The 21,973-nt window shown below is 42.9% G+C and overlaps 1 protein-coding gene across 2 annotated transcripts in view; it reads right to left on the reverse strand.

Moving 5' to 3' along the window:
* The window catches only part of HMGB1 (high mobility group box 1), a 40,584-nt gene extending 19,090 nt beyond the window's left edge, over window positions 1–21,494 (reverse strand). The window contains exons 1-4 of one of the 2 annotated variants that reach the window (XM_033948157.1): window positions 21,348–21,494; window positions 18,146–18,308; window positions 14,805–14,950; window positions 1,503–1,677 (exon numbers count right to left, since the gene is read on the reverse strand). In XM_033948157.1, the coding sequence (XP_033804048.1) occupies window positions 1,503–1,677; window positions 14,805–14,950; window positions 18,146–18,295 (471 nt within the window). In that variant the 5' untranslated portion in view covers window positions 18,296–18,308; window positions 21,348–21,494. Of the gene's footprint in view, window positions 1–1,502; window positions 1,678–14,804; window positions 14,951–18,145; window positions 18,309–19,603; window positions 19,629–21,347 lie in introns of those variants that run through there. The other variant, XM_033948159.1, reaches the window with a different exon arrangement.
* Window positions 21,495–21,973: the final 479 nt, after the last annotated feature.

Here is a 21,973-nt window from a genome sequence, read left to right on the forward strand (position 1 = left end):
CGGAGCGGCCAGAGCACTTTGTGGACACTCCGGCTGCGCTCACCGCTTATTGGGCACACAATGAGCATCTTTTTCCCTTTAAAGTGCTCATTGCAAACCGCTACAAAGGAAAAAGCAAAACCGCCAGTTAGCAATTAACTTCAATTAAAGTTAATTAAAAGCTTCCCTTCAGACCGGCACTGCCTCGGGTTATTTATTTTTTAATTTTTAACAAGTACAACTTTAACTAACAAACTGAGCAGACCCCACAGGCAATGTGTGTTGGTGGCGAAAAGGGCAAACAGAATGCTAGGAATGATAAAGAAGGGGATCACGAACAGATCGGAGAAGGTTATCATGCCGCTGTACCAGGCCATGATGCACCCTCACCAAGAGTATTGCGTCCAGCACTGGTTGCCGTACATGAAGAAGGACACAGTACGACTCGAAAGGGTCCAGAGAAGAGCTACTAAGATGGTTAAGAGGCTGGAGGAGTTGCCGTACAGCAAAAGATTAGAGAAACTGGGTCTCTTCTCCCTCAAACAGAGGAGATTGAGAGGGGACATGATCAAAACATTCAAGGTACTGAAGGGAATAGACTTAGTAGATAAGGACAGGTTGTTCACCCTCTCCAAGTTAGGGAGAACAAGAGAACACTCTCTAAAATTGAAAGGGGATAGATTCCATACGAACGTAAGGAAGTTCTTCATCCAGAGAGTGGTGGAAAATTGGAACGCTCTCCCGGAGTCTGTCATAGGGGAAAACACCCTCCAGGGATTCAAGACAAAGTTAGACAAGTTCCTGCTGAACCGGAACGTACGCAGGTAGGGCTAGTTTCAGTTAGGGCGCTGGTCTTTGACCAAAGAGCCGCCGCATGAGCAATCTGCTGGGCACGATGGACCACTGGTCTGACCCAGCAGTGTCAATTCTTATGTTACCACGCATCATTTTGGCGCCAAAAAACCGTTCCAACACACCTAAAGGAAGGAATAGAAACCTGTAAAAACAGCTTTTAAAAACAACCCCAATTTGTATAAGACTGAAGCGAGAGGGCACTGCCAAGGAGGCGAGCTGAGAGAAATGATTGATGCCTTCTACAATTCTACATCCCATCATAAGGAATCGTATGCTGTTTGCACAGGAATTCTATTTAATACTTTTTTAAACCTCAACAGTTGATTCCTACGAGACCACTCTGGGCTGCACAATGTCAGGGAGGGGGGGTGGCTGCATAGAGATCTTATGGTGCGACATCACAATTAATTCTCAGTCTTCACCTTCTGGTAGCAGAATATAACAAGTGTTTCTAATCTGTTGAGACAATAAGAAAATGGGTCTTCATATGTACTTCCACTAAGAAAATATTTCAGTATAGTGTGTCTCTGGGCATACAACAGTAACAAACTTACCAAGTAAAAACCTTTGAGGAACCTCTTCATTATGTAATATTTGCTACTGTATTGGCCCCATTGTGAGAGTTTAATGACAGCACTGTACAGGACTATTTATTTATTTTTTTTTACCTTTTCATATTTTTCCTTCAGTTTGGCGGCCTTCCTTTCATAAGGAAGTTTATCCTCTGAAGCTGTGTTATTCCACATCTCACCCAGTTTCTTTGCAACATCGCCAATAGTCAAACCAGGATGCTCGCCTTTGATTTTTGGGCGAAAATCAGAGCAGAACAAAAAAAATGCAGACCTAAAAAGAAAAAATTGTAGTTAAAATTAAGACACTATCATTTCACAAGATTATATACTATATTACAATAAGGATAACTGAGCTCTTGGAAAGTACAGCTTATAAAGTCAATTATAATTGAGAAAAACCAACATATTAAAAAAAAAAAAAAATTAAGAACACTCAGTCTCTAATACAACAGAGAATGGTTAGTTTAATACTGTAGAAACAAGAGGTTTACTTTAAAAACTACTAATAAATGGTATGGAGGCTTCCCTGATTACTTCGCAAGAACTGCACACTGCCATACAGAAAATGTAGGTTCCATTCTCATACAAGCTGGGTCTGCTAATCACCTAAGTAGTACATTTATTTTATGTAGATTCTGGGCTACTGCAGTTATAGTAGGATCTGTAATGAAATCCAACCCTTCAGAAAATTTGCTTTCAAAATTTTAAAGAAAAAAAGTAGCTTAGATTTTTCTGCTGATTCATCTGCAAGACACTCACACACAAGGAACAACAAGAAGTTACTCACCTGTAGCAGATGTTCAAGGACAGCAGAGTGAGTATTCTCACACGTAGATGTCGCCACCAGAGCCCCGGTGTGGATGCTGCCCAGCATTCCAACACTTCTAGAAACCTTTGGTAGGCCCCTTCCATGCATGCACAAATGCTTTCCCATCTGCCCAACTCATGTGGAACCCACAGTTGGATTAAAAAAAAAAAAAGCAGCATAGGAATGCAACTCTTAGGGAAGGTATGAGGGTATGGAAAGATTAGGTACGTTCCTTGATAAACTTCTTTCTAGTAAACAGGCACATCATTCTGGAACATTTGGGTTGTGTATCTCTGGTCGTGAGATCAGATCTGGTCGGGCTGCCCTGTAATACCTCGGTTCTTAACATAAGAATAGCCTTACTGGGTCAGACCAATGGTCCATCTAGAACAGTATTCCATCTTCACTGAGGCCAATCCAGGTCACAAGTACCTGGCAAAAATCCAAATAGTAGCAACATTCCATGCTACCGATTAAGGGCAAGCAGTGGCTTCTCCCATGTCTGTCTCAATAGCAGACTATGGGCTTTTCCTCTAGATGGTTAGCCCTAGAGGAGAAAACATAACAGGGAGGGTTATGAGGACTCTCCCTGAGAAACAAGTCTGTTCTGCTCATATCATAACATATAACATGAAATAAACATGAAGCATCTAAGTATTTAACCTTATAATTTGGTAGAACGAACAGGCCACCTATCTGAGCACACCCTGCACTAAGTCATGGAGATCTGAAAAGATACTCCATGGTCTTTTTACAATTGTAGTGGTTCCCCCTATCCTTGACTCCACATTGAAAAATTTTGATGTACTGTGAGGACGAAGACGTAATGCTCCCTTCAAAAATCTGGACACATCTGAGTGAGAGGCCACTGTTCTTCTATTAGACTGGAATCTGAAGCACGAGAGACCCCCCACTTTCTTTACTTTGAGGGAGCCAAACGCTAGTCCTTTTTCAAGCCCTTCTTGAAGGAAAGCTAGAACCAGCAACTCTGGTACTGTGACTGGGTCTTCACTCTTCTGCATAGGTGGCCAAGTTTTTCTATTTCTTGTATTTCAGGAGAGTGTAACCACCACTTCCAAATAGCCTTTGTGTGCCAAGTCTGCACGCTCAAGAGATATGCCATGAAACGGCACAGTTACTTACCGCAACAGGGGTTATCCAGGGAGAGCAGGCAGATAAGGACACTACAAAGGTCCCCACCCCCGTCCCAGTCAACAGATCCTGGACTACCTTTGAGCAAGTATCCGATTCGCAGGTCCTCAAACTCTGCCTGAAACTGAAATCCTGTAACTGCACCTTGGATCCATTCCCATCCTATCTATTTGAGAAAATACCCACACAGGCCATCTCTTCTCTCACCATACTCATAAATTCTGCCCTATCATCGGCCTCTTCTCCCCTGAAATGGGACGCATTGCACTGACCCCTCTACTGAAGAAAGCTGACCTAGACCCCTCCTCCCCATCCAATTATCGCCCAATAGCAAACATTCCGCTCCTAACCAAATTGCTAGAGTCCATCGTCTCCTCCCAACTCTCAGCCTACCTGGAAAGATTCTATGTCCTCCTACCCTATCAATACGGCTTCAGACCCAACTTCAGTACCGAAACCCTCCTGGCCTCCCTAATCTCGAAGATCCAACAATTTCACTCTCACAAAAAATTTGCCGTTCTCCTTCAATTCGACCTCTCTGCTGCCTTTGACGTTGTCCACCATGACATTCTAATCTTCCTACTCTCCGAGATAGGCATTAGTTCTACAGTCCTTGACTGGTTCTCGAACTTCTTACGTTCTCGCTCTTACACCGTCACCAAACATGGTTCCTCTTCCTCCCCATGGAAACCGACTTGTGGAGTCCCACAAGGCTCCCCCCTTTCTCCCATCCTCTTCAACATTTATATGTCCTCCCTGAATCTTCTCCACCTATCCCCCCTAGAAACACTCTACACTTACGCCGACGATATCCTGGTCCTCATCGAGACCGACGCGAACCTCACCAATCTCGCAGCTAACATTTCTTCTTGCATAACCAAACTTCAATCCTGGGCTCACACTGTACAAATGAAATTGAACGAGTCCAAAACTAAACTACTTTGGCTCGGCCCTAAACTTGATCAATTACCCACTTCCATCCCACTGCCCACAGGCTCCTCTCTACAGCTGGAATTCTCTAGCAAAGTTCTGGGCATCACCATAGATTCATCATTATCCTTCAACGACCACCTCAACTCCCTGATAAAAAAATGCTTTTGCAGCCTTCACATGCTGAGGAAAGTGAGATCCTGCTTCCACCAAAGACACTTTGCCGTCCTCGTACAATCCATTATCCTCTCCAGATTGGATTATTGCAATTCCATTTACCTAAGCTTAACAAAGAAAAGCCTTCACAGACTCCAACTGATCCAGAACACCGCGGCCAAACTTATCTTCTCAAAAAGTAAATTTGACCATGTCACACCGCTCCTATCCAAACTCCACTGGCTTCCCGTTATTTCCAGGGTCTACTTTAAATGTGCCTGCCTAACCTTCAAGATCCTCCACGGTATCCTTCCTCCTTTTATCCCTCTATCCTGGAATTCCTCAAATCCAACCTCCACTAGATCCACTCAAAAATTAAAACTATCCTACCCCTCCTTAAAAGGCATCTCCCTTGTTGGTAAACTTGGCTCTTCCCTCCCTTTCAGAATCACTCAGCTCTGGAACAGTCTCCCTTCCCCTCTCCGCAATTTGAGCCCCCTTCTACCATTCCGTAAGCATCTGAAGACCTGGCTCTTCTCCAGAACGTAACCCCGTCCCGCTCCTGGCACTCTCACACCAACCTCTCTTCTCTCATACTTATATAATTCCACTGGAGTTCCGTTCCTTCCCTAACCATGTAAACCGTGTCGAGCTCCATCTGCGGAGATGATGCGGTATATAAACCCAAGATTTAGATTAGATTAGATTAAAAGTGCTTCACCACTAAGAAATTTAGAAAGTTTGCAATAGCTCACGTCGTGCATATGCGAGTGCCTTCCCGCCTGACGTAGGCGTGCGGCTCCTCAGTTCAGTAAGCCAGCTAAGAAGCCAACCAGGAGAAGTAGGTGGGTTGTGAGAATATTTGCCTGCTGTCCCTGGATAATACCTGAACAAGCAGGCAGCACAGCATATTCTCACATGTGGGTGACCTCCAAGCTAATCAGAATGGTGGGAGTGTTGGCCTTTTAGGAAAATAAATTTTATAATACTGTCTGGCCGAAGTGCCCATCCCATCTGGAAAAAGATTTCAGACAATAATGTGAGGTGAATGTATGAACTGAGGACCAAGTAGCAACTTTGCAGATTTCATCAATAGGAGTAGAGTGAAGAAAAACTACTGAAGCTGTCATAGCTTGAAATTTATGGGCTGTGACCCAGTTCTCCAGTTGCAGTCCAGCCTGAGCATAACAGAACGATATGCAGGAAGTCATCCAGTTAGAAATCATTCTCTTGGAAACAGGATGCCCCAACTTATTAGGATCAAAGGAGACAAAAAGTTGAAATGATGTTCTATGAAGCTTTGTTCTGCTGAGATAATAGGCCAAAGCCCACTTGCAATCCAGAGTGTGACGAGCTGTTTCTTCTGGATGAGAACGAGGCTTGGGAAAAAACTACTGGAAGCACAATCGACTGATTGAGATGAAATTCAGTGACAACCTTTGGTAAAAACTTTGGATGGGTGTGAAGCACAACCTTGTCAAGGTGGAATACTAAAAATAAATGATGGATCCGCCACTAGCGCTTGAAGTTCACTTACTCTTCTGGCAGAAGTGAGAGAAATGAGAAAAATCACTTTCCAAGTAAGGTATCTGAGATGAGTCGTAGACATTGTTTCAAATGGAGGCTTCATCAATTTAGCAAGAACCACACTGAGATCCCAAATGAAGGTGGTTCACATTGAAAAGTCCTTTCATGAATCTGGAGATCAGAGGATGAGCAGTAAGAGGTTTACCATACACTGGATGATGAAAGGCTGTGATAGCACCGAGATGGACTCTAATGGATGTGGACTTGAGACTAAAGTCAGATAAATGAAGATAATCCAAAACTAGTGAAACAGAGATGGATTTCAGATCCTGGTGATGAAGAAGACACCAGGAAGAAAAACGTGTCCACTTTTGCTGGTAACACTGCTGAGTGACTGGCTTTCTGGAAGCTTCCAAAATGAGTCCAACAGGTTGAGAAAGATGAAGATCAGTTGAATTCAACCCGAGATACACCAAGCTGTCAGGTGCAAAGACTGAAGAAAAGAACCGTGACTCTGCGTAAGAAGAAATGGAAATATCGACAGAGGTATTGGCTTCTTGATACTGAGTTGAAGGGAAAACCAAGGCTGCCTGGGCCACCGAAGAGCTATCAGTATCTTAGTGGCCGACTCCTGCTTGGCTTTGACAAGTGTCTTTACAATAAGAGGAATGGGTGGAAACGCATAGAGGAATTTGTGCATCCAATCCAAAAGAAAAGCATCCGCCGCCAAACGATGAGGCAAGTACAGTCTGGAACAGAATTGGGGTTATTTGTTGTTGTGGGGAGACGCAAATAAATCTACTTGAGGAGTCCCCCATTGAGTAAAAATGGGATGGAGAGCTGCAGGAGTTGAGCGTCCATTTATGAGGTTGAAGAATTCTGCTGAGATTGTCTGCCAATTAATTCTGCTCCCCCTAAAAGACCCCAAAGGAGCAAAAGATCAACCATTCAACTATAGACCCATAGCCTCAATACCACTATATGTCAAGCTAATGGAAGGCCTCGTAGCTAAACTCCTTACCAACTACCTAGAAAACCACAACTTACTCCACTCTACATAGTCTGGTTTCAGAACCAATTATAGCACAAACACTCTACTAGAATTCCTCATGGACACAGCTAGACAACACCTCAGCACAAGCAGAAAAATGCTGATTATACAACTAGATCTCACCGCAGCTTTTGACCTGGTAGACTATGGCATCCTACTACAAATACTAGATTCAATAGGAATCACAGGTAAGGTACACACATGGTTTCAAGGATTCCTTTAATCCAGGACTTACAGATTAAAGACAAACAAAGAAAAATCAGAACCAAGGTCCAACCCCTGCAGTGTGTACCCCAAGAATCACCTTTATCTCCCACACTCAACCCTTACATTGCATCTCTTGGCATCTGTCTAGACAAATTAGGCCTAACCTCCTATAGCTATGCAGACGACATCACCATTCTCCTTCCTTTTGATCAACCAGTGCCCTTCATGACAGACACAATACACAGAGCACTAGAAACAGTAGCAACATGGATGAAAGAACACAAACTGAAACTGAATCCTGACAAAACAAAATTCATCCTCCTCGAAAATAATAAAACCCCAACCATAACAAACCTAATCACATACCCCATTCAACTCACTCTAAAACTTCTGGGAATGCTGACAGACAGAGCTGTACTATGCAGTCACAAATCAACAAAACAATACAGAAATCATTCGCAGTCATGAGAAACCTAAGTCAAGTTTGAAAATTCTTAGACAGAAAACAATTCCAGCTCGTGGTCCAGTCCCTAGTCCTGGGTCTTCTAGACTACTGCAACATCCTCTATCTCCCCTGCCCTGCAACCATGATAAAACAACTACAAACAGTACAAAACACAGCTCTGAGACTTATCTACTCACTGAGGAAACACAACCACATCACAGCGGCTTACCTGGATTCACACTGGATCCCAATACAAGAAAGAATACTATTCAAATTCTACTGTCTAATATTTAAGACCATAAACGGAGACTGCCCAGCCTACTTGAACAACCAACTAATCCAAGCAACCACAACCAGACATAGGAGAACCCACACTCCATTCACGCACCCTCCAATCAGAAACGTCAAATGAAAAAAAAAAATGTACGATGGCCTCCTAGCCACTCAAGCAGCAAACCTAGACCACCAACTCACCAATTTACTGATCTCGACCTCAGACTAAAAAACCTTCAGAAAAGAAATAACAAACCCTGCTATTCAAGAAATCCTTAAAGACAAACTAACACAGCAAGAATCATCTCAATAGCAACCTGCTCCACTATGTAATACCACCAAAACTGTCCAGATTAACTCCTTATGCATTCTTAAATGTCCAGATAACTCCTTTATGTAATCCGCCTTTAACCACAAGGTAATGGAGGAATAGAAATCACTAATGTAATGTAATGAATGTAAACAGTTTTGAGAAAGATGTTGGAAGCAATAACCCAAAGCCAGATCTTTTGAGCCTCCTGATAGAGGAGAAAACCTGTGCCTCCTTGCTTGTTTATATAGTACATGGATACTTGATTGTCCATGGGAAGCAGGAGGACATGGTTGACTATTAAATGCTGGAAAACTTTGAGGGCATAATAAATCGCCCCGAGTTCCAGGAGATTGATGTGAAACTGTTGTTCTCTGGATTACCAATGACCCTGAGTCTGAAGGCCATCCAGATGAGCCCCCCAAGCATAAGTAGGCACATCCGTGGTCAGAACTTTATGAGGAGGCATGTGAAAAGACCTCTGGACAGATTGGAAGAATTTATCCACCACTGAAGCGACCGTCAAAGAGACAAGGTAACAAAAATGTGCTGCGAGAGGGGGTTGATCGCCTGAGACCACTGTGAAACTAGAGACCATTGAAGCGTCCTGAAAAGAAGCCTCGCAAAAGGAGTCATGTGGACTGTGGAGGCCATGTGGCCTAAAATAACCATCATTCACCTGGCCGAGGTTGACTGGATCCGGGCCATTTGATGACAAAGCTGAAGTGTCTTGATGCTCTTGAGGACTAGAAAATAACAGGACTAAAACCCCCGTTTTTTGCTGATCCACAGGAACCTCCTCGATGGCACTGAGGATTAGTAGGAAATTGATCTCCTGAAGAAGGGAGGACTAGTGAGGGTTGGAAGCAGATGCTTTTTTGGAGGATGATCCGGAGCAGGGGTAGGGAACTCCGGTCCTCGAGAGCAGTATTCCAGTTGGGTTTTCAGGATTTCCCCAATGAATATGCATGAGATCTATTTGCATGCACTGCTTTCAATGCTCCCTACCTCTGATCTGGAGGGACAGTTAGAAAATGAAGAGATGGGTTTTTTTAATTATTTCAGTCATGGTAGTTTGCCGGTCCACAAAATAATTCTTTTATTTCCGCCGGTCCATAGGCATAAAAAGGTTGAAGAACACTGTTCTAGACAGTAGGGTTATTTCCCTATAGCCACATGCTGCTGCAGAAGAAATCCACTCCAGATTTTTCACTCTGCCTCTGCTATACTTCACTGGACTCTCTAGCTCCACCTTTAGTTAGTACCCAGGTACTGAGTGGGAAGGGAGGGCAAGGGTATGGTGCAAATGGAGCAGGGGGTTGAAGAGGATGCGGGGGGGGGGGGGGTTGGCATAGAAGGTGTGGGGGCATAGAGGACGGCATGGGCGGGGCGCGCCACCACCCCAGTCATCTCCTACTCGTGAAGTAGAGGCACCTGTAGCAATAGGCTTAAACAAATTGTTCTGCTCAAAACTAAACAGTACTGTTAAACTATCAACACTGGCTTCAAAGGAGCTCAGAAATTACTCCCCAATAAATTGAAACATATATACAAAGTCTTTCCAACCCCAAGGGCTGACAGGCATCCAAGAATCAGCTTAGAGAAGCATAAACAGACTGAAAACTTTAAGCAGGCGCAGGAAGGACAGAGTCTAGAATGTCTCGCCTATCTACTGGAAAAGAACTTACCAGGGTAAGTGCATAATCTATTTTTCCAGTGCAATAAGCGAGACATTCTAGACAGTAGGCACGTACAAAAGCAGTTCCCCAAAAATCTAGGGTGAGCTTCCTAGGCTGAATCTTAAGTCCGAGGACCCAAAAGCAGAGTCCTGTCTTGCCTCCACATCCACACTGTAGAGCTTGGCAAACGTGTGAAGTGAAGACCACGTCGTCACTCTGCAAATCTCCTCATGAAAGATAAATTTAGCTTCGGCCTATGAAGAAGCCACACTCCTGGTAGAATGCACCTTGACGGAAACAGGAGACTGTTTCCCTGAAAAAATGTAGGCTGACAAAATGGCCCTAGGGATCCATCTAGAAATTGTGGCCTTGAAAGCAGGAGCACCCTGCTTAACTGAATGAGTCAGCACAAACAAATGGTCAGAGACGAAACTTAATAATGGTGGCCTCCAAATAACACAGAAGAACTTTGCACACATCCAGTTTCTTCAACAGATCTGTGTCTTGGAACCTGTCGGTTGAAAGGCAGGCAAACACACCTTGATTGACATGGAAAGCTGAAACTACGTTCGGCAGGAAGAAAGGAAGCATCCGAAGTGAAACCCCCACCTCTGAAATACAGAGGAAAGACAAAGCCTGCAGTTCTGACACACCAAATTAATGGCGACCAGAAAAACGATCTTGAGCGTCAAGTCCACGAGGGTAGCATCTCGAAGGAGCTCAAAAGGAGCCTTGACACCACCAAGTTAAAGTCCCAAAAAAGGAAAGGATACTTAATTGGTGGTCGGACACAAAGAGCTCCCTTCAAGAATCTAGCAACATCAGGATAAGACGCCAAATAAGACCCATGCTCCCGGGATCTAAAACAGGAGAGCCTGGCCACTTGGACCGAAGAGAAACCATAGTGAGGCCTTTATCCAACCCAGCCTGAAGAAAAGCGAGAAAGAGCAAGATCTGAGCTGAATAAGGGTCCACCTGATCCTGGGTACACCAATGTTGGAAGGCCTTCCATGCCTTAGCGTAAGTAGACACTGTTGAAAACTTCTTAGACTTCAGAAGAGTATCAACAACCAGGGCAGAATCTCCTTTATGCTCTAAGGCTGTGCGCTCACGAGACATGCCGTAAGAGCAAAGTGACCTAGATCCTCCTTGGATACCAGACCCTGCGTGAGAATGTCTCGACAGGCGCTCAGCCAAAGACTGCGACCCTTGCACAGCCTCATCAGATCTGCCTATCATGGTCTGCGAGGCCAATCTGGAGCCACCAGAATAACATGGCCCAGATGAGCCGCGATCCTCCGAATGACCTGGCCGATCATCAGCGAAGGAGGAAAAACATGCAGGAGAATCTCCTGAGGCCACAGCTGCACAAGATCATTGAGCCCCTTGCTTCCAGGCTTGGATAGTGGACTGAAGAAGCAATCTGCTTTCTTGTCATGGCCATGATGTCGATGTGGGGCCTCCCCCAGCACCCCACTATCGCTTGGAACGCCTCTGGGGACAGGACCCACTCGCCTGGATCCAGAGTCTGTCTGCTAAGGAAGTCTGCTTGAACAGTGTCTACTCCGGACACATGCACTGCCATCAGCACTAGATGACGTTCCGTCCAAAGAAAAAGGCAGACTGGCTTCCTGAGCCAGAGGAGTGCTCTTGATCCCTTCCTGGAGATTGACTTAGGCTACTACCATCACATTGTCAGAGAAGACCCTGACCGCTTGACCCTCCAGAATCTTCTGCAATCTCATCAGAGCGAGCTGAATGGCTCTGAGCTCCAACCGGTTGATTGACCATTTCCGCTGAGAGGCATTCATCATCACCATCACGATCCAAGAGGCAATATGTAGCGATACGCCCCTACGGAGCAACTGCATGCTGAAGAGAATGCCCAAGGAACCAAAGACAGTGTGGCAACCACGATCTCAGAACCTGAAGATAATCTCATGCTAAAGGAGTCAGCTGCTCCAGAAGGAAAGAAATCTGGGTACAGAGTCTCTGCCTGCGAGCTTCTGGTAGACAGATGCGGCCCACTGCCATGTCAAAAAGGACTCTGAGTTATTCCAGCAATTGTGTGGGATACAAGCGGGACATAGCTCTAGCAATTTTCAAAGAACCCTCCGGAGAGTCAAACTGCTCTGAGACCAGAACATTCATATCAGGGTGTACACTCTAGAAATTGATGTATCTTTTTGAACTGTATATTCGCTGGATATTCAGCCTTATCTGCTGTGAACCGCCTAGAACCATTCGTGGTCTGGTGGTATATAAGAATAAATTATTTTTTTCTCTCTTTTTCTTCTAGTTCTGCTTACTCTTAAAAGGATCTCATGCTCCACATCATACAATGATAAAAACTGTATCAGCACACAGGTATATCAATCCTGCCTTCCTGGTTCATCCACTCCCTTGGCCTAATAGCTCAGATGGCACTATAGTAAAATACTTATTTGTAGCGAGTACCATAGCAATGGCAGAAACAGAAAAAACTAAGATATCCTGAGGATTGTGGTACCAGCCATAAGGATATATGTAGGCCAAGCACTTATACAGTTGGCAGTGGTGCTGATCACACTAGTGCTAAAGCAAATTACAATAGATAAAAGCAAACTGGCTAACAGTATGATTTGGAGCAGGGCGAGGACAGAGAAAAAAACTGACATGACAAGTGACCAAAAAAAATTAAAAAAAAAGTCAGCCACTTTATGGAGAAGTTATCCATCCAAATAGGAACAGATAGTTTACAGCAAATCTAGCTTTATTTCCAGCAGTGGCACTTATTTCCTGCAATGCTGTTTGTGTAACTTCACATTAAATTTCTTCTCTGGTTAGTTACTTACTGCTTAATACTGACCTTGCAGTGTATTAAATGGCAGTCCACGGATTAGTTTAGAAGTATATAGAGGTTGTTTGGGGGGTTTTTAGGGCTTTTTTATTGTAAAATATATTTTTATTGAGCACCAAGAGAAACAATAACAGAAACAAAACAAAGAACAACAAGGTAGCTCCATATTTCACACAACCTCTTCAACCTAGTCTTTAATTGAGTTTAAGATACCTTCATAAAATTTAACAAAAATAAAATATTCATGCACACACCCATCTGAATCTAATATGATATTCTGAATATTAGGTACGTATGTTCTCTTTAGGCCCTTACCTACCGTATTTTTTGCTCTATAAGACGCACCCTAGATTTAGAAGAAAACAAGAAAAAATACATTCTGAACCAAATTCTCCTTGCCAAGCTCTGCACTCTGTCCCCTTTCCCTGCCAGGCTCTGTACCCTGTCCCCCCTCTGGTGGTCTAGTGGTAGGCTGGGATAGGGCGGGCAGGCCTAGTAGCAGGCAGGCAGGGCCCCCCACCCCGAACCTTATTTTAGTTCCTCCGGCGGTCCTGCCCTTTTATGCTTTGTAAAAATCAAAGACTAACATGGGAGTATGCTAAATCGATTTCTCATGCATGCCTCGAAATAGGGCAAACACACTCCTTTGGTTGAGAACAGAGCAGTTAGTCCTAAATCAGTAAGACACCTCTGGAAAGTCATATTAGTTATTTATAATCCTGGGAACATGAAGATAAAAAGGATCTTCAATTAAGAGTGGTTCCTCTTCCCAAATGCCTCCAACTCCCCCCCCCCCACTTCAAATTCATTGTTTCATGCTTTAGTGTAAGCGTGTTAAGAATACTACGTTTAACTGGATTTTCAGCTGCAGCATCCAGTGATCCTACATTTGTATGCAGTCGTCCTTGTATTTTAACAAACGTCTTACTTTACCTTGAAAAACAAAAAGATATACCAGTAATAAAAAAAATCCACACAGGGATCCGTTTCACTTGTTCCCTCCTTTCAGACCTCACACGCTTTCCCTCAAAATAGCCTTTGAAAGTTGACCACCCTAAAGCAACACCCTTCTACCAGAGCATAAAGCCTCCGTGGGGAGTGAACAGCCTAGCCCAGCCAATGTCTCAGACAAGATTCGCCGCCCCCCCACACACACACACATACACTCCCGGACAACGGCTGTGCACACAAAGCCCTGGCCCCCCTCTTTAATCTGCACTCACCTCATTCTCCAGCTCATTCCTGAAACACAAACAGGCCGCCCGTTTCTTGAAGCCTTCCTGGTTGTAAGTCCGAGTCTGGTTCAGTTTAAACTTCAGAGAAGCGCCACGTCCCCCTCCAAGCCTTAGGCTACCGGTGCTGCCCGTGCCCGGCGCCGTACCACCCCCACCTCTTCTTCCTCATCACGGGCCGAGCAAGAAAGTCACGAGGGCGCGGGCCCAGAGTCGGCTGCAGAAGCCTCTCTCAATGGCCGCCCAAGCGCTGGTACAAACGCCAAGTGGAGGCAGATGGAGGTAGGGGGGAAGGGTCACGGGTCACAAGTGATGGGAATTGGGTCAGGCGCGCCTCACCATGGGCACCACTAGCTGCCGGACACTGCTGTTCCTCAAGGAATCTGAGAGGACTCCTTTCCTCCGCTTCGACGACTGGAGCTGTGCCTTTTGAATTGCTCTGATTCTGGGGGAGGTGGGGGGGTTATTGGGGTATTCGCTCCATAAGACGCACCCTTTTTTCCACCCACTTTTTTTTGGGGGGGGGGAAAGTGTGCCTTATGGAGTGAAAAATACGGTAAATTCTGGGATAAGATTCAATTGTAGCCGAGTTTCAAACAAGAGAAAATTGCTGAAAAATATTAAGAATCTACTATATATTTTTTTCTGCAAAATAGCCACAGCTACATGAAGTTCATCCCTTGAGTTAGGTAAAGCTGTAAGCATGTTCCTTTTGCAATCTGAATATGTACTCAAATGTACTTCTTATTGGTGTTTTAATGTAAAAAAAAAAAAAGTGACTATACTTACGGTGGCCTTTTTGGAGCATTGGGGTCCTTAAACTTCTTTTTTGTTTCCCCTTTGGGTGGTATATAAGACTTCATTTCCCTCTCATAACGCAACTTGTCAGCCTTTGCCATATCCTCAAATTTTCCTTTCTCCTTGGCAGACATGGTCTTAAAAACACATAAGCATAAATTAATTTCTCACTGTTAAAAGTTATGTATTTCATCATGCAAGATTTACTGAGGGTTATTATATTTTTTGCAATTTCAGCATTCTAAAAACCAATGTATGGATTTAGACCTGCTTTTATGGGGGGGAAAATCAAGACATAAAAGGCTAAAATCAGAGATATGGGGCCTCCTTTTACAAAGGCGCGCTTAACACATGGAATAGCACGCTCTAAATTGCCACGCGTGCTAGCCGCTACCACCTCCTTTTGAGCAGGCGGTATATTTTTGGCTAGCATGCGCTATAGCACGCGCTAATCCAGTGCGTGCATTAAAAACACTAGCTCACCTTTGTAAAGGAGCCCATAGCCTGCCTTGTGAGGCTTTCAGACTGCCTAAATAAAGCTTGGTACAATTCAATTCAAATGTTAAATGATCAGGTGAGAAAAGAGAATCTGTGATATTCTAATTTAAACATGGGAAACAGAACCTGAAAAGGTTATGGCCCAAAACATATCCCAACTTGGCAAACTCAAAAGTTATTAAAATCCATTACCTACTGTGGGCATATAGTCTCAAATTCCCGCTAAAACTATTTCATTGTAACCCTGAAACCTTAAAAGCAGCAGATGTACTTATGTTTAACATGCTGAATGAAATACATAGGTAAAGAAAATTCTGTCATAAAACATTAAAGTAATTTACAGTGATTCCTAACCCAGCTGCGCTAAAATCCAAATGCCTGTCTAAACAATCAAAACTCAAGATTTGTTTTACATTTCTTAAAAGAAGTTTCCATTTTTAAGTGACTCAGTGGAGCAGTCCATACAAGGGCCACTGAAAAGTTCTTAGCTCAACCAGCAAAGTTGGGGCAGTCTCCCATCAAGGGCTATATACTTAGTCCAGTGATTTTCCACTTTTTTCATTCCATCAGAAAAATATGGAACAAAAAAGTAGAAAATCGCTGGACTAAGTGTATAGCCCTTGATGAAGACTGCCCCAACTTTGCTGGTTGGGCTGAGAACTTTTCAGCAGCCCCTAATAAAGAGTAGCACATAAGTTCAAAGTAGAACCACAAATAGGAGAAAAGATGTAAATAGGGGTAAACTGATGATAAAGATACGTGGAAGGATGAAAGCTTTCTGAGACGTAGGGAATCAAATGTAGTATATAAAAGTGTATATAAAAATAGGTTCCTGTACAGCTCTCACACAAGTTACACCTGCTCTAAGGATAGCACAAACGTTTTAAGTGTCTACAGATGTATATGCATACTATGCAACTTTGCCTAACTGCCATCTCCTGAAACACCTACATCATATTATGCAAAAATTACATGCTATGTGTCAGTAGCATATAATTTTATGTATGTATATGTATACACCAGGCAATTTGAGGACATACTTCTGCAGGTAATTTTTTTTAACTTAAAAAAGGCTTAACATTAACCCACAGGAGGTGGATTCAAGAGTGCCAAAGTTTAGTCACTGGAATGATAAATCCTAAGCAAATATTATAGCAGAAGTTCCACTTTAGCATCTACATCTGCTAAATGGTGCCAATTAACCGCCAATATAAGTTGTGCACACAGCTGACTTTATTCTATATAAGTTGCACATGCAAATTTGCAAGCTAGGCCTAAATTTGGGCATGCAAGTTTATAGAATTAGGGCAATACTGGATAGTGCTATACGTAATACTATTCATTCTGTAGTGAGCACACATGTGACTTTAAAATAAAAGACATACATCTGACTAGTACATAGCAGTATATGTTAATGGTACAGTTCAGCAGTTAATGCTATAGTTCAGCAGTTCCCAACCCTATCCTGGAGACCACCAGCCAGTCAGGTTTTTGGGACAGCCCTAATGAATATGGAAGAGAGAGATCTGCATATAATGGAGGTGACAGGCTTGCAAATGTGCCCCATGCATATTCATTAGAGCTATCCTAAAAACCTGACTGGCTGGTGATCCTCTAGCCTAGGACAGGGTTGGGAACCACTGCAAATTGATACAATTAGCTAGTTAGAACACTACACTAATAAGTACACTAATAAGTATTCTGACAAAATGTATTAAATGTAGCATATCTGTAATTTCAAGTTCACAATTAGACAGATTGTGCTGTGTTTGCGTATTCGCGAACCAGCACTTAGAAAAGAAAAGCTTTTTGCTTTCACCTCGCAGACGGGCTTTGCTTCCAGATATATTCTCAAGTGCCCAAAAGTGAACCTAACCCTATTTTCCCATAGGATCTACTGTTCACTTTCTGTGGTTTTGAGGTGCAATGTGAACTGCTGGAACCTAATCTCTATTTTCCCATAGCCTCCATATTTTATTCATGATTTTGCGGTTCACAAACCATACTATTGTGAATAACGAGAACGAACTGCACATAGATTTTATCTTAAGAGTACAAGGGGTTGCTGAAAAGTTCTCACCTCAACCAAGAAGAAAATGATGTGAAGCCTTGAAACTTACAAGTTATTCTAGTTTTCTTGATGCTTTTTGTTTCATTTGATATCATTGAAACGAAAAGCATCAAGAAAAGTGTGGAATAACTTGTAAGTTTCATGGCTCCACATCATTCTCTTCTTGGCTGGGTTGAGAACTTTTCAGTGGCCCTCATAAATGGACATGCAAAAGTTGGTAAACTGTTTTTAGCCTCAGTAAAAACAAGGTTTGCATAAGAATGCTTTGTCTGCCAAAACACTCTTACCTTAAGTGCAGGTTGTCAAGTGCAGCTTTGTAATAATTTCGACCCAAAAGCAGATGGGTAAGGTGCATTTTACCAAGAGCAGTATAGCTAAAATGATTCTTCAGTCTATCAAAATGATATTTTTTTTGTTTGTTTTTATTGCACCTCTTTTAATCTTGTTCCTGTGTTTTCTTATGTTGTTCAATTGTTTTTATATATTCATCTGTGATTATGTATGTTAATACTTTGCATATCAGTATGATACATACCCAAGATCATCAGAAGGATCAGCGAAGGACAACCCAGCTTCAACTGGATTCAAAAGGTGGAAATGGCGGGAATGAAGCTTTTTAACACTTTCAAACACAGATATGTCCTTAGACATAAAAAATCTAAAAGAATCATCTTCATTATTGCAGTAGTTTAAATATTTTAATATTGTGTTTCAACTGTGATTAACACATTAAAAAAATAATAAAATAAAACCTAAGCCTTACCTTCCATCTTTCTGAACATTTTTTGGAGAACTCTGAGAAGTTCACAGAAGCATCAGGGTGTTTCTTTTTGTGTTCCTCTCTACAGGTTTGCACAAAATATGCATATGAGGACATTTTACCTCTTGGCTTCTTAGGATCACCTTTACCCATCTTGGATTAATTTCTAAAACACAAAAGGAAAGCCCATTAAACCTTTACCATTATTTTATGGATGTTATTAAAGTGTACGAAAATCACACTGATGTCTAAAATGGGTTTCTCATTTTGTGCCTATGGGAAAAATAATCCTTCCTCCTTTGTCTTTATGGTTCATAAACATCTTGTATGCCAAGTCTTAAAAGAGGATGCCACAGTTACACATCAATTTTTTTATTATCTTGTTCACAGGCAACTCCTATAGATGTGCTCTCACAAGAAAACATTCCATGGAGAAGGGTCCTATGTGTCTTCTCTCTCTCTCTTATTGGACTAAGCTTCAAAATGCAGGAATGTCTTATGTGTTTAGGAGCTACATACACCTGGCAACTATACACATTATAATGTAGAACTTTAAAAAGAACTTCCTATCAAACACTTTCTAAAAAAACAAACAAAACAAAAAACAACAAAAACCTCTTCCTATCAAACATTTTCTAATGGTTAATCTGTAGATCAGAGTTTGGCATCAGTCTTGCAACTTGCAACAGAAAAGCAACCCTGAACTGGTTGAAGTGAAGTGAGTCAGAAGAAAGGAAATTATATAAAAAAAAAAAAATTAAAAAATTAATTGTTGCTAATACTACTCGTGCCCTTCTTTTACCAAAATACTTTCATGTTCACATGTCAAATGGAAGGGGCCCAAATGTTGCTAGCAGTTTCAAGTATAGACTGACAAACCTATTCAGCCTGTCATCAAAAAAACGGGCTGTTTGCTTAAAACGTTGTTGACAGGAACAGTGGTAAGGGATTTCTGATGTGGACAGGTACTTATAAATCCTCCTTTCCCCCTTGCCTGCCTCTTAAGAAATCCTTCACAAAATATCTTTGTTGTTTTACGTTGCAGTCAGCAAAATGTTGTCAGAGTTGTAAATGTAAATAGCACTCTGGAGAGCGGGCAAAATTCTCTCCGTTCCCAAGTGACTCCGGAATGGCACGGATATATTATACCCCTTGTGCTTTGGCATTGCTGGATTCAGCACTTTGCACAAGTTACCACATACCTGCTGCGTTGTACCTAAAAAGCTAGGAAATCTAATTTTTATTTTATTGGATTTTAATAATAATCCAAATCTCCCCATCTCCTGCTCTTTTTTAGGGGGGTGCTTCTATAAAACAAAAGAAACCCCAAAACACACACACGACTTTAAAAAGTTCCTTAAAAACACTCGTTGACAAGCATTTTTCCTGTAAGTTTCTATAACTAAAAGATCTAGTTAAAAAAAAAAGTATATACGAGGTAAAACTTCATGTCATAAATACCCTTTAAAAGTCTTACAACATGATTTTAAAAGTTGGAGAGGTTGTTTCTCAGCGTAGTACAACTTTGCCCCACCCCCTAAAAAAAATAATAAAAGCATTAAAAATGTCACTTAACTAAATGTACACTATAAAAATGTTAAAAAAAGAGAGCGAAATGCTCCATTTAAATCTTTACTGCGCTCCCCTTCTAACAGCCAGTATTGCTATTGGGTTTACTGAGCAATGGCGCAGCTCCTTGCAGAAAGGAGGTCAACAACAACGGCGATATTTCTTCTTCCATTTTGTGAAGAATGGCTTCCTGATGAAAGAAAGTCCCCCTGAAATGGGTCTGGCCGCCGTTGTGTGCCAATGTGAGGTGGCGAGCAGGAGCGGGAGACCGGCAGCCCATAGCTCCGAACACAGCACTGTGCGGCACATATATTGTGGAGCGGGGTTTGCTATAATACAGAGGAGAGGACTTCGGTGGAAATGTGCTGTTAAGACATAGTCACATAGAGAAAGGGAGCGCGGCGCCGACGCACACAGCACTGCCTCGGAATGGCCGCTGCTTGTCTTCATTGCCGCGCGCGTGCGCGCTCCCTCGCAGGCTTAGAACATGGCTCCTCTCCCTTTGTGTTGGCGGCGCGCGCACCCAGTCCGCGCACCCGCCCCAGCCAATTAAGCACATAGTAGGCTCCAGACTGGCTAAATGACGGCTGAGAGTAAAGGCGCGTGCTGGGATAGGTCTCTCTCGCGCGTGCACTGGCACTACTTCTCCCTCTTCCCCCCTCCCTTCCCCGTCCACCGCCACCAGCACAGCCATTACACACACTGTAACAGAAGACTATGAGAGCCTACCCGCTGCTCTCCCAACCGCCACCCAGACCCCGGGGAAAGCCGCAGCCCCGAAAAAACCTCAGCATTCAGCTGCCCAGAGATGGGACCGCCGCCCATAGCTTTTAAAACCCCCACCCGAAGCTGCCAACCGGGGGAAAAGGCGGTTTGAAAAAGTTGCGGGGAACTGCGCGCTCCCACAGTAATGTCTCAGCGCTTGCCTTGTTTTCTCCATAGGCTCCCATAGTCAGCCATATTACAGCAAGCGCAGCTTCTGAGGTAATTTATGTTTCCTCCACCAACACGCCCTAAATTTTCACCCAGACCTCCGAAGAGCTTTATTTCGAGAGGGTTATTTTATTTTATAGATACATTTAATTTTTTCTCTCGTTTTTCACACGGAATCCGCTGCCCTCTCTTCTCCCGCACCTGAAGTGTGAGAGCCGCTCAGATGCGAATCCATTGGCTTTTCCCTGCAGCAAGCGGCAGCAATGTATTGTAATGTAAGCAGCTTATTTGTAACGCGATTTCCCCACTCACACACATTTCCCTTTATTCACAGACACACAAAAAAATCACCCCGAGCTCAGAATCTTATTTTAGAGGCATTTCTCGTTCAAAAGATCTATTTTATTTTTTTACCCGACGACTTTAAAAACTAAATTTTCTTTCCGGTTTTCTCTCTCTTCTGTACGTCTATAGCAATGACTTTAGTAATTGACGAGATTTTTTTTTAACATTTATATATATACACACAATACACGCAGTTTTCTCGCCGTCCTTTTTGCTTTCGTGTAAATTACTTTCCTCCTCGCCATTTCTTTCCTTTTTATTGTTAATATTTCTTTTTGAAATTTGTTTTTCTGCCTTTTCACTTTCTGTCTGCTCGACACTTACCCACTTTCAGGCACGCTACCGTGTTAAGACTTACCCAATGCTGTCTCTATGTAGCTCAATGTACTGCAATGGCTGAGAGCGGGATCGATACGCAGCCTCTTCACTCTCCCGAGCTGTAACATTACTCTCAACGGAGCCTGCCCCCCATTGGCTACCACCGACTCATTCGCTATTCCTATTCGAGAACTGGGTTCCATTGTCCTGACCAGAGGCTGCCTCGGATTGGGTGTCATTTGACAAACGTCATCCAGGATTAAAATAGCGCGCAAATATGAAAACATTCTGAAGGGAAGGTTGAAGCGGGATGCAGCTGTAAGGCAGAGTTATAGTATTTGCAAGTGGAGACTATTATAGGCTATACCAAGTAGAATTGGAAACTCTGAAACTGGGGCTTTTCCTTTTCCATTGGTTTGAAGATTTACCTGCATTACCTGCAGTCTCACTGTTGCAAGTATTCCTTAACCCGATGCCCCCCCACTCCCAAGTTTATGGGCATCTGGCTACACAAGTCTTTTTCAAGTTCGCTGCAATTAGCTTTGTCCAACTATTTCTGTGTCCACGTTTATTAAGTTTGCTTTATGATCAAATAGTAATTTCAGTTAAGGTATAATTGCTTTACTATCTCTTATGTTACCTCAATATAAGTGTAACCTGTCTTCA

Source organism: Geotrypetes seraphini, chromosome 6 (genome assembly GCF_902459505.1).
Source record: "Geotrypetes seraphini chromosome 6, aGeoSer1.1, whole genome shotgun sequence".
NCBI classification, from domain to species: domain Eukaryota; kingdom Metazoa; phylum Chordata; class Amphibia; order Gymnophiona; family Dermophiidae; genus Geotrypetes; species Geotrypetes seraphini.